Raw genomic sequence first — 15,955 nt, 5'->3', positions numbered from 1 at the left:
GGGCACACTGCGGGGGGGGGCCCCAAGTCTGGCCCCAGAAGCGACCTAAAGCATCCCGAGCCTGGCGGCTCCCCGCCCGCCTCCCTCTCTCCCAAGTCTGTTTTCCCAGGGCGGGAGACTGGCTTCTTCCACGGCTCCGCCGTGGGCCCGCACCTGGTGTTTGGCAATAGCAGGTAAAGGAGCGAGCAGCCTCCTCCTCCTCCCTTCCCTTCCTCCCTCGGGCCGGGTGAATCATTAACAGGCTCCGGAGTGCGTGACGCGCGTAGCGCTGCTTATCAGCCTGACTGAGGTCAGTCACTCACCACTACTCTACCAGCTCCAAAAGGATCCTCCCACCCCCAGCCTCGGGCAGGCGGCCCGGAGCCTCCTCCCTCCGACTCCGGGCAGAGCCCGAGGCGGCGGCCCGACCCCGGAAGACCCCCGGCTCCTCGCTCCCGTCCCACCCCGCAGACAACTTTTCTACCTTTCTCGGCCGGCGGGGGGAAGGCCGGGCAGCGCCCAGCGTCAGCGCGGGGGAGGGGGCTCTAGGACGCAGACGGAGCGAAGAAGCCCACTTCTTAGGTCCCGGCCTAAGCCGAGGGGGCCCCCGCGCCCCGGGCCTTGGCCGGACTTAAGCAGGGAGGAAGGTGTTAGACCAGAGAGCGCCCGGAGGATGTACCGCGGCAGAGAGATCACCTGAGCCCGCGGCGCCTACCTAGGCTCCAGCTTTCCCCGAAAAGACTCCGAGCAGGAAATGTCGCTCGTTTAACCCCTTAGCGCCCGAATCCCGTCCAGCAAAGGGGCGTGTGCTCCTCTTCCAGCAGGAGGGGGCCCGGAGGGAAAGAGGGTGTGCGCTCGAGTGCGTAGGGAGAGGTCCTACCGGGGGGCGGGGGGGAGCGAGGGTGCGCCCCTCGCCCAAGCCAAGAGGCGTGGATGCGCAGGGAGGGGTGCTGGGGAGGGAGCGGTACCTTTCCTGGTTCTAAGGGGAGGAGTGCTGGGAGAGACGGGGTGTGCTGGGGAGGGGGTCACGGCGGAGGGTGTGTGCGCCCTTCCCCGAGGCGCAACGGAGGGCGTGGAGGGAGGGGTCACAGGAGCGGGACGTGTGCCCTTCCAAGAAGCAAAGGGGGGTGTTCAGGAGAGAAGGACGGGGTGGCAAGGGCTCCGCGCCCTTCCAAAAGGCATGGCGGGAGGGGTCACAGGAGAAGGGTGGCGCGTCCCTCCAAGAAGCAAAGGGGGGTGTGTTGGGAGGAAGCAGCGTAGGAGCGGTAGGCATGGAAGCGTGAGGGGAAAGAAGAGTCCCAAAGGAAGGGACCCAGAAGGGTGAAGGGCGATCTTCCTGGAAGCAGAAAGGGGGTGTGTTCCTGTAAAGAAGAGCGTCCTCCAGCCCGCCCCCTCCCGGCCCAGGCTCCCGACCCCAGCCTGGGGGACGCGCCCGGCACGGCCACACTCACCAGGTAATTCATTTTCTCGGGCCCCGGCCCCACAGCCCGGGCCCCGCGGCGGAGCAGAGGAAAGGCTGTTCGGTCAGGGCGACCCCAACTCCAGGGCCCCGCTCCTAGCGCATCGCCACCGCCGCCCGGATCCCAACCCGCAGCGCTGCGCCCGTATACTGGCCGGGGCCGCCCCGGGGCCGGCGAACCTTCTGCCTTCACTGCCCAGCCCGGCTCCCGGCATGCACGGCCCGCCTTCCCATTGGTTCTCTCGGACTCCTCATGCAAATGAGCCGCCGCCGCGGCGTAGGCTGTCCAAGCGCCCGCCAGGCTCCTAGAGCACGCTCCCCAGCCTCGGACTGGAAGGAGCGCGTGCGCGCTGGAGGCTGTTTGAAGGGCGGGCGGTGGAGCACGTGCCGGCCCCGCGGCCCTCGAGGGAGCCGGCCTGGCCACGTGACCGGCGCTCCACTGCCCGCCCATTGCACTGCGGAGCCAAGACTTCCAGCCCGTGGTGCCGCCCCCTTCTCACCTATTCCGGGGTAGTTTTGCCAGGCAGCAATCCGGGAGCAGGTGGTTCCCTAACCTAAAGTTCATCACTAACGATTTTGTCTCTTCAAAGTGCTTGACTCCCAGGGAGCCTGACCCTCCATTCTCCATCTCCCACCTCTGCACCTTTGCCTACGATGCTGTCTCCCTCACAATTGCCTGGCTCCTCTTCTAGACTGGACTCGGGGCTCACCTTCTGCAAGAGGTCTTCCCTGTTCACTCCTCCTCTGAGATGGCCTTCTACCTACTTTGTATCTAACTTCTGTTCCCAGTTCTCTACATAATTTTCTCCCATTAAATACAATGCACATTTATTAAGCACCTACTGTGCTTAAGGCCCTAGAATGAATGGTAACTCCTTGAGGGCAGGGATTTGGGGGAGGTGGCGTGCTGTGGACAGAATACTGGCTCCCTACACAGGGAGACCTGTGTTCAAATCTGGTCTCTGAAACTTACTAGCTGTGTGTGACCCTGGGCAAGTCACTTAACCTGAGTTTGCCTCAGTTTCCTCATCTGTAAACTGGGGAGAATACTAGCCCCTACTGAATTCCCAGGGTGGTTGTAAAGATCAAATGAGATAATAATTGTAATGCTGCTTAGCCCCAGTGCCTGGTGCACAGTAAAAGCTATATAAATGTTAATTATTATTAAATAGGCAAATGTTTATTGACTTTGAAGCTGGCAAACTCTCCCTGATGGGGGGTAGGGGGGCACTTCAGGAAGGGAAAAACCAGTGGCCAGCCCTGTAGAGAGAGCAAAAACCAGGCAGTGGCTACTGGATTGGGGGCCAGAGAATTCATGATACAATTTTATGTTTGTCTCAAGCGTCCAATGAGCTCGACTGGTGACTATTATTAGCCCAGGTTACAGATGAGTAAACTGAGGTCAAAGAGGGGAAGTTTGTACCAGAGCAGCTCTAAGATCTCCCTCCCAGAGGGAATGTTCTCTGTTCTAGCCCGTTCCTGACATAGGAAGCTCTGTGGGAGTCAGCCTCGAGGTCCTGGGAATGGTGGAGAAGACGAGGCTATGAAGTCAAGAAAAAACGGAGTCCGAATCCCATACTTAATATCCATTTAATACTTAATTTAATTTTTGTATTTTGTATTTATTTTTATCCATTTATTTATTGATTATCGATGACTTTCACAGCCTTGGGCTGGGGATGCCAATAGAAAGAACAGCAGTCTCTGCCCTTGGGAGCTTACCTTCGAATGGGGAAGCCGGCACCCGCTTTACTAGCAGCATTTCGTCTCAGTGGGCTCAAAGGCACAGAGAACAACGCTAGGTCTGGAGTCAGACTTTTTTTAAAAGGTGATCAGGGTGAAGTGACTTGCCCAGGGTCATACTGCTAGTAAGTGGTAGAGCCTAGATTTGAACCTAGGAAGATGAGTCTTGATGGTGAAATGAATAGAGTACCAGGCTTAGAGACAGGGATATCCTGGGTTTCAGTTTGACCTCAGGAACTTCCCAGCTGTGTGACCCTGGGCAAGTCACTTAACCCGACGCTGGCCAGCCTGTCCTGCTCTTCTGCCTTGAAATCAGTTCACAACACTGACTCTAAGAGGGAAGGGAGGTTCTGTAAAGCCTAACTAAACACACAGCCAGTGTCCCAGATCCTCCTGCCGCCCGGCCCGGCCCTGCCCCGAAGAACCCATCTGGCCAAAGGAACTTGGCCAGCTGTGCCCTGTGCCTACAGGCTCCGAGAGAATCCCCATTGCAGGATGCCGACTTCAGGAGCCGTGCAAATGCCATGGGGACGTCCACCGTGGCCCAGTGACTCGTGGGAAGCCATCCAGGGCTCTCCCCAAGCTGCAGACGAGACAGAAATCGGGCTGAAGGTCTGGGGGCACATCTGGCAGAGGGACACAGCCCCGATTCCCTACGCAGCGCCAGTGCCTGGCCCTGGGGACCCCCAGGCGGAAAGGAAAGGGGGCTCTGTCTGTCTCCTGGAGGGAGCCCAAACAAGGGGGAAACGAGGCATCCTTAGCAGGGAGAATGTGGGTAGTGGGGTGGAGGAAGTGGACCCTGAGCCCAGTCTGGAAGGAAGACAGGCTTCTGGGAAGCCGAGGGTTTAGTAGGAGAGCCAAGAGGCAGGAGGAAGTGCCAGGGCAGGTGTGGCCTGCAGACGGCTCAAATGGCAGCTTTGGGGAGGGGAGAGAAGGCGGCTCCTGCAGTAGAGTCTGTCCAGGCAGGTGGTGATGGACACCTGAGGTAGGGTGGGGCTGCCTGAGCCTAGGGGAGGGAGAGATGGCCACTGATGACACACAAGGGGGAGGGAGGGGAAGGGACCAGGAGCATGAGGTTTGAGGTTCAGGGACTGGAAGAAAGGGGATGCCCTTGACTGAAATAAGGGAGTTTAGGAAGAGGAGATGGGTGGATGAGTTTAAGACGTCTATGTCCAGGGGCAGCTAGGGAGCTCAGAGGATAGAGCGTAAGGCCTAAAAACAGAAGGCCCTGGGTTCAAATGTGGCCTCAAGTGTTTCCTAGCTGTGAGATCCTGGGCAAGTCATTTAACCCTGTTGGCCTCAGTTTCCCCACCTGTAAAATGAGCTGGAGAAGGAAATGGCAAACTAGCTGGGTGACCCTGGACAAGTCACTTAACCCTGTTGGCTTCAGTTTCCCCATCTGCAAAGAAGGTCCTAAAATTCATACTTTAACCCAGAAAAATACAATAGGGGTGGGGAGGGGGTAGAGTTGGTCAACTAGGTAGCTCAGTGGGTTGAAGAAAAAAGGAATGAAAAAGTGAAAAGCTAGGCAGCTGAGTCCATTGAGAGCCAGGCCTGGAGTCAGGAGGACCTGGGTTCAAATCTAACCTCAGATACTTCCTAGTAGTGTGACCCTGGGTGAGTCACTTAACCCCTGTTGCCTAGCTCTCACTGCTAACACACTCAACCCAACATAGGAGTCTGAGAAAAAGTAATGGGACAATCTCTCCAGCCCACTGAGAAGAAAGTATCTAGGAGGTGGGAGTGGGTAACAGTAGCAAAAATCTCTTCAGGAGCCTTTTCTCCATCCTAGGCTTTCTGGTCTTCTCTAGAAAGATGAAGAAAAGACCAGAAAAGGCGCGACTAAAAGCCCATTGCTTACCCTCAAGACTGATTTCAGTTGGGTGATGAGGTCAAAAGCCAGACTGTGTGTGAGTGAGAAGACTGAAGTCCATGAGTCAAGAGCCTTTCCCCCCTTAAGTAAATCCATAGAGAATCCATACTCAATATCAGTTCCAAGATAGAAGAAAAGCAAGGGCTAGGCAACGGGGGTGAAGTGACTTGCCCAGGGTCACCCCGCTGGGAAGTGTCTGAGGCTAGATTTGAACCCAGGAGCTCCTGTCTCCACGTCTGGCTCTCTATCCACTGAGCCACTTATTCACTTATCATAGCCCCCTGTCCCCAGAGTCCTCGGCACTGCGCAGACCCAGGCTGAGTTATCTAAAGCAGCCCCTGTGAGCAGCAGCCAGCATCTCCAGGGGCCGCGTCACTTCCCCATCAGTTTCTCCAAAAGCATCTTCAAACGGCCAGAGCAGGAAGCTTTGGCGAGCCCTGCAGCCCCAGCCCAGGGCAGACATCAGATCTGACGTCACTGCCACCACCTAGGATCGCAGTCCCTGGGGCGAAATACCCAGACTCCTCGGCACCACAGGTTTGAAGCCGGGCAGAACTGACTCAACCTTTCCTGTCTCCAAGATAAATATGTGCTTGGGAGGGAAGCAGCGTGCCATGTGGAGACCAGGCTTCTTTCTCTGCTCCGCCGTGCCTCTGGCCTCTTCCCAGGAACACAGGTCCTCAGCCAGGAGAGGCAGGGTGCCAGGGGGCCGCACTCTGCCTGACGTGCCCCGATCGGTGCCAGTTCAATGGGGCACTTACTGATTGAGTCAGTTATTTCTCTGTGGATCAAAAGGTTCTTACCCGACAGTGCCAGCCTCAAAGCCTTGCCATCTCTGGGACTTTGAACAGAACCAATTTGTCAGACACTGGCTGGACGCAGCATTTAGCACGATGGCTGGCACATAGTAGGTGCTTAATATTTCTTTCCTTCCTTCTCTCCCAGATTTTGAAAACGACTAAAACACCAACTAGAGCTAGAGCCCACGTACTGCTACCTGCAACCTTCCATCCTCTCCCACCTCCGGTCGAGCCTTTGCAGGAGATACACCCCCTCCTCGACTACGGCTCCTGGACCCCCAGCTTCCTGCCAGGCTCAGCTCAGGTTCCTCCATCTACAAGAGGGCTTTCCTGATCTTAGCAGGGAGGGTTCGTTGTCCTCCTACTCACATCCTTCCCTTGTACAGCCTTGGATTTCTTTATCCATCCATGTTGTTCCCCCAATAAAATAAAAGATCCGTGCAGGCAGGGGCTGGTTCCTTTTTATCTCTGCATCCCTGGCCCCAAAGAGATGCTTAACCAATACGGATCGAATGAAATGAATGAACTTGAGGCTTTGAAGAAACGAAATGGGATGACTTGTGCCGAGGCCAGCTGCAAACAAAACTGAGAACCCAACTTTCCTGGCTCTGGGGGGCCACAATATCCCCCTCCCATGGAGGAAGGAGGAGCTGCAGAGATCATGCATCCAACCTCTCCCGTTTTTACAGATGGGGAAACCGAGTAAAGCGATTGGCCCAGAATCACACCGCTGGAGAGGTAAGCCAAGGTCTGGTGAGTCCGAGACCTTTCCAAACCAAGCCAGAATTTCCATGTTTTGTGTTGTTTTTTCATTTAACCCTTCCCTGGAAAGCAGGCAGGGGGAGGAAGGAAGGTTGCCATCATTTTACGTGTGAGGAAACTGAGGACGGGGAGAGATGATGTATTAGAAAGTACCCTGGCTGGGGTACCAATTAGCTGTGCAACCATCAGCAAAACCCTCTCTCTCTTTGCTCCCACCCCGGGCTAGAAAACTAGGAATCAGACTCCCTATCCCGTATTGTCCAAGTATATTAGCCAGTGAATCCTGGGCAGAGCTGGAACCCAAGAGACCTCCTTCCTAACCAGCCTGCCTTTCCCTCCCCTGACCCTCTACATCCACAAAAAAGGGTGCTAGCTAGGGGGCGGGTCTGGAGGCTCAGAGGGCCGGGGGACACTTCCCAGGGGCAGAGGGGAGCCTCCCTAGGAACCAAATGGGGCAGAGTGGACTCTGGGAGCAGACATCCCCGACAGACCTTCAGCAGGCTAAATGGAATGGGGGCAAGTGATTCGCTCAATTCAAGTGAGGATTTGGGGTGGGGAGAGAGGAAGAGAAGAACGAGGCTGGGGAGAGAAGGGGCTTTTTTAATGGAACAAGTACCCTGTCTTGGGACATAACCTCCTTTAGAATAAATCAGATTTCAAAATCATCGGCGCTGCCCCAGTTCTTTGTCCTGTTACGTCCTCTCGCCAGCCCCCAAAGCACAAGAGCGCTAAGGAGGACACCAAGGGGATGGGATGGGGCAAGATCCTTTTCTGAAGCTTCTCTCCGTCTGAGCTGAAAGGGAATGGGGACACCTTAAGCTCTCTTCCTTTTCGGATGCTACTGCCTACCCTGAGGGGATTCCTGACCCAGACTGGGGGTGACAGAAGAGAGGGAGGGAAGAATCCTGGCTATAGATATATAGTTCCTCCCCTTAAAGGGTTTACATTTTAGGGGAAGGGATGATAGTCAGCTAAGGCTCTTCAACCTGGGGTCTGTGAACTTCTTTTTTGTTTTCTTGAACCTTTATCTTGTCTTAGACTCAATACTTCCATACTTCCAAGACAGAAGAGGAGTAAGGGCTAGGCAATGGGAATTCATTGATTTGTCCAGAGTGTCTGAAGCCACATTTGAACCCAGGACCTCCCATCTCCAAGCATGGCTCTCTATCCACCGAACCAACCTCGTTGCCCCTGTAAATTGGTTCTTTTTTATTTTATTTATTCTTTTAAACCCTTACCTTCCATCTTGGAATCAATACTGGGTATTGGCTCCAAGGCAGAAGAGCGGTAAGGGCTAGGCAATGGGGGTCAAGTGACTTGCCCAGGGTCACACAGCTGTAAAGTGTCTGAGGTCAAATTTGAACCCAGGACCTCCCGTCTCTGGGCCTGGCTCTCAATCCACTGAGTCACAAAATTTTTTTAATTAACTTTTATAATATAATTGGTTTCCTTTATAATTCTTTGTGCTTTATTTTATTCTTTTAAAAAAACATCATACTGAGAAGGGATCCCTATGGACCCCCTTCCTCACCATACCAGTGGGATCCAGGACACAAAAAAAAGGCTCTCCTTCTTCTCCTGGTTGTTGGAGGTAATATATACCTTAAGAGTGGGGGGCAGCTGGGTAGCTGGGTAGCTCAGTGTGTTGAGAGTCAGCCCTAGAGATGGGAGGTCCTAGGTTCAAATCTGGCCTCAGACACTTCCCAGCTGTGTGACCCTGGGCAAGTCACTTGACCCCCATTGCCTAACCCTTACCACTCTTCTGCCTTGGAGCCAATACACAGTATTGACTCCAAGACGGAAGGTAAGGGCTTAAAAAAAAAAAAGAGTGGCTTCGTAGCCTTTTCAAAGCAGAATTAAGTCTCCTCCACCGCTCTGCACCCCTGTACTATACTATCACAACTGTACTATGAATTCCCATTGATCTGAGCATACATGATAAATGATTAAATCCATGATCAAAATGAAAATAAATGTGGCATGACTTAAAAAGCCACCATGGATGGGGTAATACTCTGTGAAATAACAACGCGTGTGCGTATGATCACTGAAATTTAGATAGAATTTAAGAGGTCACAGAATACTTTACAGACCTGTTAGGGTGTGGGTTTTTACCCTGGAGTCCACAGACTCCCCGACGGAGATTTTGGGGGGTTAGGAACTAGGATGGGAAAAAAATCACATTTGTATTACACTGTATTTGGTTTAATTTGACATCCTCTATGTTCTGTTTTTGTACAATTTAAGATGTTATTCTGAGGCCAAAGTCTTCCTTAGATGGCCAATGACACCCCTAAATGCTCGTTCCTCCTGCGTTACAGCTAGCCTCATTTCAGACAGCAGAATTGGGCCTCTGAGAGGAAGTCAGAATTAGGGTTAGTGGACAGGAGGTCCAGGTTTCAGGCCTCCAAAGCCAGCCCTGGTGTGGGGGGAGTCTACAAGCCTGCTTCTCCATGTGGGGGATGTGTGTTTGCTTTGCCAAATCATGGAGCCGATTTTATTAGGGCTAATTAGGCCCTTCGTCCAAAGGACAACAGCCTCGAGGACTCCACAGCAGCCCCAGCTTCCCCTGACCCCCAGGCTCCTGGTTGGGAGTCACCTCGGTAATATAGGGCACAGCCAAGAGAATGACTTTTCCAAGTCTGATTCAGAGACGCAGCCACTCTTCTTTATAGGTAGCCCCCTCTTGGGTTTGGGGAAGAGGGAAGGAATTTCTCACCATTAGGAAATATCAGATGCCTGCCCACTGCCCACAGCTTCTGAGGGTCATCTTCCTTGACCTCTGTCCAGTCACCTGGCTTTAGAGAGGAGCTGAAGGAAACCCACCCTTCTTGTGCATGCTTCCTCTCTCTCCCTCCCTTCCTCTCTCTCTTATTCCCTCATCCTCCCTTTCATTCTCTCTCTCTCTCTCTCTCTCTCTCTCTCTCTCTCTCTCTCTCTCTCTCTCTCTCTCTCTCTCTCTCTCTCTCTCTCATTCTTTCTCCCCCTCTCTTGCTCTCACTTTCTCTTTCTCTTATTCTCCTTCTCTCTCCCTCTTTCACTCTTCCTTTCTCTCCCTCCCTTCCTCTCTCTCTTATTCCCTCATCCTCCCTTTCATTCTCTCTCTCTCTCTCTCTCTCTCTCTCTCTCTCTCTCTCTCTCGCTCTCACTTTCTCTTTCTCTTATTCCCTTATTCTCCTTCTCTCTCTCTCTCTCTCTCTCTCTCTCTCTCTCATTCTCTCTCCCCCTCTCTTGCTCTCACTTTCTCTTTCTCTTATTCCCTCATTCTCCTTCTCTCTCCCTCTTTCACTCTTCCTCTCTCTCCCTCCCTTCCTCTCTCTCTCTTATTCCCTCATCCTCCCTTTCATTCTCTCTCTCTCCCTCTTTCACTCTTCCTTTCGCTCTCTCCCTCCCTTCCTCTCTCTCTTATTCCCTCATTCTCCCTTTCATTTTCTCTCGTTCTCTCCCTCTCTCTTACTCTCACTTTCTCTTATTCTCATTCTCCTTCTCTCTCCCTCTCATTCTCTCTCCCTCTCCCTCCCTCTCTCTTATTCTCTCATTCTCCCTTTCATTATCTCTCTTGTTTTCCCTCTTATTTTCCCTCTTGTTCTCTCTCTTCCCTTCTCATTCTCCCTCTTGTTCTCTCCCTCCCTATTATTCTCTTTCATTCTCCCTCTCATACTTGCTCTCATCCTCTCTCCCTCTCATTCTCTGCTTCTCTCTCTCATTTTCTCTCTCCCACCCCCTTTAGAATGGATACTAAAAAAATAAAAATAAAACAACTAGGCGCCTCCATGGAGTAGAGCCAGTCCTAGAGATGAGGGGTTCTGGCTTCAAATCTGACTTCAGACAAGTCACTTAGCTCCCATTGCCTAGTTGTTACTGCTCTTCTGCCCTAGGACCAATATACAATATTGATTCTGAGATGGAAGGTAAGAATTAAAAAAAAATAATACCAAGTATCAGTTTCAAGGCAGAAGAGTCGTTAGGGATGGGCAGTGGGGTTGGGTGACTTGCCCAGGGTCACACTGCTAGGAAGAATCTGAGGCTACATTTGCACGCTGGACCTTCTGTCTCCAGGCCTGACTCTCCATCCACTGAGCCACCTCGCTACCCCACACCCTTCCTTTTCTCACCTTCACTTCCAGGCACTGCCCAGGGGATGTGAGACCCAGAAAGGGAAGCAGCTAAGAGCCAAGGGTCCAGGGTATAAGGAAGGGAAAACTCAATGGGGATTTCTGTGGTTTTCATCTTTGTTTCAGAATCTGTAACTGCTCATGAGCGCTTGCTGCTCAGATTCTCTGAAACCTCTTTCCCTGAGGAGGTCCCTGAAATTGTGAGCTCTTCAGACAGAGCCCCTCCTGTGGCCCAAAGCTGGCTGGGGGGGCTGGAGGTCCAGCAGCATCTGTTTGTCTGTTACAAATCCAGAGGAAAAGCCAGGACGGTGACTCTCCCTTTGAAAAGAGCACCCCAAGCCCGGTGTCTTCAGAGAGTCGGGGAGCATCTGCACGCTGTATGTCTGCCCCGACTCTGTGGGTCCACTTGGTGCCTGCACATGCCCACATCTGGGCACCTCTGTTTCTCTCTTGGTGCCTCTGTGTAGCTGTTTCTCTGTGTTATGTGAGAAATTGGGGAAATACTCACAAAGGCATCCCAAGAATTTCTTTTCCACTTCAACATCCCCCTCATCTCTGCCTCCCCCACCCCCACCCCATTCGCTTCCCAGAATGGCATTTCCTCTTTAGAAATACTGCCCTTCAGGGGTTACCTTTGCATGTGCCACTGCTGGAAGGAGAGCCACTGCTAGGGCTGGTGAAAATCATTTCCACATGGGCCACTGGGGCAGCCTGGGGAAGGAGGAAGCCCTTCAGGCCCACACTGGTCAGTAGAGCCGGAGTGAGCTTAGGAGACAAGGGAATGGAAGAGGTGGAGGAAGAATGGGGTGACAGGCTCCCAGAGCCCGGTCCAGCCAGCAGAGGGTCTGCTCTAAGTGGGGCAGGACTTCCCCTCTCCCTTGGTCCCAGGTGGGCATTTTCTGAACCCATTTCTAGGCTTAACACCACTTGGAAAAAGGCTTTTTGAAGGATCAGCCCAGGGACTCTTATCTCTGGGCCAGAAGGTGATGGATTAGGGGCAGAGAAGGAGACATTTCCAGACCTGGCCAATGTGGGAATTTCTTTTGTTTGGCTACACCTCTCTGTTACAAGAGAAAGCTTCCACTGGGAGTTAGGAACAAGTTAGTAAATAACATTAAAGCAGAAAAAAACAATACACAGAAGAAGAAGAAAGCAGCAAGAAGGGGATACAAATAAATGCAAGTTTGTTGCTGCCTTGTTAAATTTAATACCCACTTTAAAAATCATATATGCAGGGCAGCTGGGGGTAGAATTCCAGACCAGGTCCTGGGTTCAAATCTAGTCTCGGACACAACCTAGCTTATATGACCCTGGGCAAATCACTTGGCCCCGACTACCTAGCCCTTACTGCTCTTCTGCCTTAGAACCAATACATAGTATAAGATGGAAGGTAACAGTTTCACTTACAAAACAACTATATGTGACAGAAGTTCACAGTTTCTTCTATGATTCTTTTTCTTGTTCTTTGTATGTTGATGAGAATTAGTTCATAATGAAAAGAAAAAAAATTTTAATTCTGATTTTAGTTAAAATCCATTCATCTGAATCCTGCTCTCGACACGCAAACTTTTCTTTCGTGGATCTCAGTTTCCTTATCGATAAAATGAGATGACTGGAGGATGATCTCTGAGTCATTTCCAGCTCTCAGTTCTCTTTCCCTCCATCACCTTCCTGCTGTCACCCTTTTTCCATCACTGTGAGTTTCTCTCCTTACTTTTATATATTTTCCAAAACACTACCAATTTTTAACTCATCTGATATTCCCTGATTCCAAGTGGAGTCCCCAGGGAACCTCTCCTTGGCTTTCTAACTATCACCTCTCTCCATTTTCCAGGGGAGGTAGTTGGGGAAGTACAGCAGAAGAGTAATGAGCCTTCCTAACCCACTGGGAGAAGGATTACACCACTACTGGAATACAGGATTCTGTAAATCTGGACAGTCTTGGCACAACAAGGTAAAAGTGGGTACCACACTGTCATCATCTTTCTGGTCAAATAAAATCAATAAAGTCAATAAAGTGAAAAGGGAGAGGGCAGCCAAGTGGCACAGTAGATAGATGGAGTCAAGAAGACCCTGGACAAGTCACTTAACCCCATTTGCCTAGCCCTTGTGTCTAGTTGTTACTAAAGCAGAAAGCAAAGATTTTTTTTAAGTGGGAAGAGTATAAGCATCTCTAGAGTCTATCATGTGCCAGATACTGTGCTAAGCAATTTTTACAAATATTATTTGATCCTCACAACAACCCTGAGAGGTAGATACTGTTAGTATCCCCATTTTACAGTTGAGAAAAGTGAGGCAGAGGTTAAGTGACTTGCCTGACGTCACACAGCTGGTAAATAACCAAAGTCAGATTTAGATTCTGGTCTATGCACTGTGGTGCAACCCCTGGCTGCCTCTAAGAGCACAGTTGTACTCACATCCTCATCCCCTAATGTACACAATGTCATTCAGATCAAGGTAAAATAAACATAATAAAATACCTCACCTCAAGCAGGAAGAAAGATGACATAATGAAAAGAGAGCTGGCTAGCTCAGAGATTATACTTCCACTCTTCCAGGATTAGGTGCCAAGAAGGATATTGAATATAGCAAGAAAAGACCCACATGTGTGAGGACAACTGTAGTAGCATTGTTTGTGCTTTTATCATCCCTCTTTTACAGTTTAGGAAACTGAGGCAGACAGAGGTTAACCAACTTTCCCAAGGTCACACAGCTAGTAGTGTCCCAGGCTGTATTTGAACTCAGATCTTCCTGATTCCAAGCTGCCTCTACTAAAGGACAAGGCTTTCTGTTAATTGACAAACTGTTTCCAATGCAATACAATAGAGACTACAGCATTAGCACCCAAGTATGGTAGTTCCATGGCTATTAATGGAGAAAAGTTTATGTGACAAAAATCTTTCCACATATCCATTTTCATTTTTAAAATCTCTCTCTCTCTCTCTCTCTCTCTCTCTCTCTCTCTCTCTCTCTCTCCTCTACTTGATAAAGAAATCAATCATTTATTTAAATTGATGGAATTTCCCTTTTACTCTGTTTACCCACTTATAGCTATTCTTTGAGTTAGTCTTGTTTGTGATATTTTTTTAAAATTTATTTTGGTAGGTGGAATAAATGAGTATATAAACCTCAAAAAAAAAAAATCAATCATTTGCTGGGTGAGGTAATTTCTAGGTTCTTTGTATCTCCAGATAGTCTGTGCTAATGTCTATTCTTTTATCCATTTCCTACTTTTTAGCAGCAGCAACTTGTTTAAAAATAGGTTGGCCAACTCTGATCAATACAATGATCAAAGACAATTCTGAAGGACTCATGATGTAAAAGCTATCCACCTTTAGAGAGAGAACTGATGAACTCTTGAGTGCAAACTGAAGTAGAATTTTCTCATTTTGGGGGGGCAACCCAGCTAATATGGAAATGTTTTGCATGACTTCACATGTGTAATTGTTAAATTGCTTGCCTTCTCACTGGGTGAAGAAAGGGGTTGGGGAACAGGAGAGAATTTGGAACTCAAAACTTAAAAAACAAAAAAAAGAATGTTAAAAAAATAAATAATAAATTGAAAAAGAGGTCAACTAGAGCTGACTCAATTGGGTGTGATCTATTTTTGTTATTTGTTTTTTCGATGTTCATTTTAATCCTTGTTCCAACAAGTTAGTAGGCTTCCTCGCCACAGCCTGCTGATTTGAAAATAACTCCCACATCAGTAATTAATCATTTCCTATCTATTACTGGTTTGGTACCAGGTCCATCACTTCCTGACTCTTTTCTAGACTGTTTGTGGTATGTAGGATTTCTCCCCCCACCCCATCTTTCCTGAGCCCACCTTACACTGAATTCACTGACTATTAAAGTATATGTTGATTGCCTTCAGCTGTTCTTATCAAGTCCTTCATTAACTTTATCAAGATGTTGGGGCAGAAACTGAAATTCTTTTCATGACAGACTTTTTCTTGGTCCTTTTTTTTTTTTTGCAAATGCTTATCATGAGCAATGCAATGCAGAATGACCAAGAATCCTAAGCAGTGAAGTTGTTCCTAGAAAAGGCTGAGGGATCTGAAGAATGCCTCCCTCTGCAGCTCCAAGTTGTTAGAGAAAATTGAGTCTCTAACCCTTACAGAGGCAAGACTTCAAAGGGAATATCAGGCTTTTTTTTTTTAATTTTTAATTTTCATTATAAAGAACATTCTTTGCAGCAAAAAATTGAACAGATCTGCCTTCTTGATTGTCAGTTATCATCATCCTGTGGATCCCATGCCAAGCCATTATATTACTTTCTTAATCCCCACCCCAAGATCACACAGGTGGGTTTTATTTATTCTTAAAACCCTTACTTTCTGTCTTAGTAACATTGTAAGACAAAAGGGCAAAGGCTAGGCAAATAGGGCTAAGTGACTTGCCCAAGGTCACACAGCTAGGAAATATCCAAGGCCAGATTTGAATCCAGATTTTCCTGACTCCAGGCCTGGTATTCTATCCACTGTACCATGTAAGTGACCCACAAACAAATTTTTAAAAACCTGCTCTTTTTCTGTTAACCTTAGCTTCTCTTGTCAGCCTCAGTTAATTCTAGATGAAAATACCCAGCATTTTTAAAGAGCCATCACACACTTTATTTATCTTCTCTCATCTGCCTTTGTTTTCTTTTCTGAATTTAAGTTGGTTGGTGAGCTCCCAATGGATCCTTGACTAATGTCTTTTCAGTCCAGTTCCATGTTCTCCTATTAGAATTGTTTCCTCTTGGGTCTTCAGAATTTCATCTGAAAGATCAATCTCCACTTCCCCTCAGGCTTTTCTGTCTATGGATCCTATCTTTCCTCCAAATCCTCTGGAATCTGCTTTCCTTAAATCTAGGAGGCTTGTCAGACTACGCACATATTTCCTTTCCTTCTCTATCTGAAATTCTCAGGGGGAATAGTCACTTCCCTCCAAAGTTGTGAAACTATGTGGATCTCTTAATGACTCCAAGCTTGTCCTTAAAACATATCTGTCTGTCTATCAATCTGTCCATCTGTCTATCTACACATCTATCCGTCTGTCCATCCATATGTCCATCTATGTCTCTAGTGTCTATATATTTATGTGTCTGTCTCTGTCATCTGTGTAGAAGTCTATCTGCCTATGTATGTATATATCCATCTATCCGTCCGTCCTTCTATCAAACAACATTCTTCTGGTCAAGCCATTTGGCTGTGAGTCAGAGGATTCCAAATTCTCTGAAGAA

The 15,955-nt window shown here is 49.3% G+C and overlaps 1 protein-coding gene and 1 long non-coding RNA gene across 6 annotated transcripts in view; one reads left to right on the top strand and one right to left on the bottom strand.

Moving 5' to 3' along the window:
- Positions 1 to 15,955, bottom strand: part of BCAR1 (BCAR1 scaffold protein, Cas family member) — a 118,016-nt gene that overhangs the window by 33,668 nt on the left and 68,393 nt on the right. For 2 of the 5 annotated variants that reach the window (XM_056811497.1, XM_056811501.1), the window contains exon 1: positions 1,431 to 1,904. The exons of 1 other annotated variant lie outside the window; for it this stretch is intronic. In XM_056811497.1, the coding sequence (XP_056667475.1) occupies positions 1,431 to 1,889 (459 nt within the window). In that variant the 5' untranslated portion in view covers positions 1,890 to 1,904. Of the gene's footprint in view, positions 1 to 463; positions 597 to 694; positions 787 to 1,430; positions 1,905 to 15,955 lie in introns of those variants that run through there. 2 more of the 5 variants (XM_056811518.1, XM_056811522.1) reach the window with 2 other exon arrangements.
- On the top strand, positions 1,976 to 13,858 carry LOC130456383 (uncharacterized). The gene is made up of 2 exons (XR_008915152.1): positions 1,976 to 6,592; positions 12,566 to 13,858. It is a non-coding gene; the product is annotated as an uncharacterized LOC130456383 (long non-coding RNA).

The sequence above is a fragment of the Monodelphis domestica genome, chromosome 1 (genome assembly GCF_027887165.1).
Source record: "Monodelphis domestica isolate mMonDom1 chromosome 1, mMonDom1.pri, whole genome shotgun sequence".
In the NCBI taxonomy this organism is placed as follows: domain Eukaryota; kingdom Metazoa; phylum Chordata; class Mammalia; order Didelphimorphia; family Didelphidae; genus Monodelphis; species Monodelphis domestica.
Note: the sequence above shows the minus strand (reverse complement) of the source record. Positions and strands in the feature narration are given on the sequence as shown.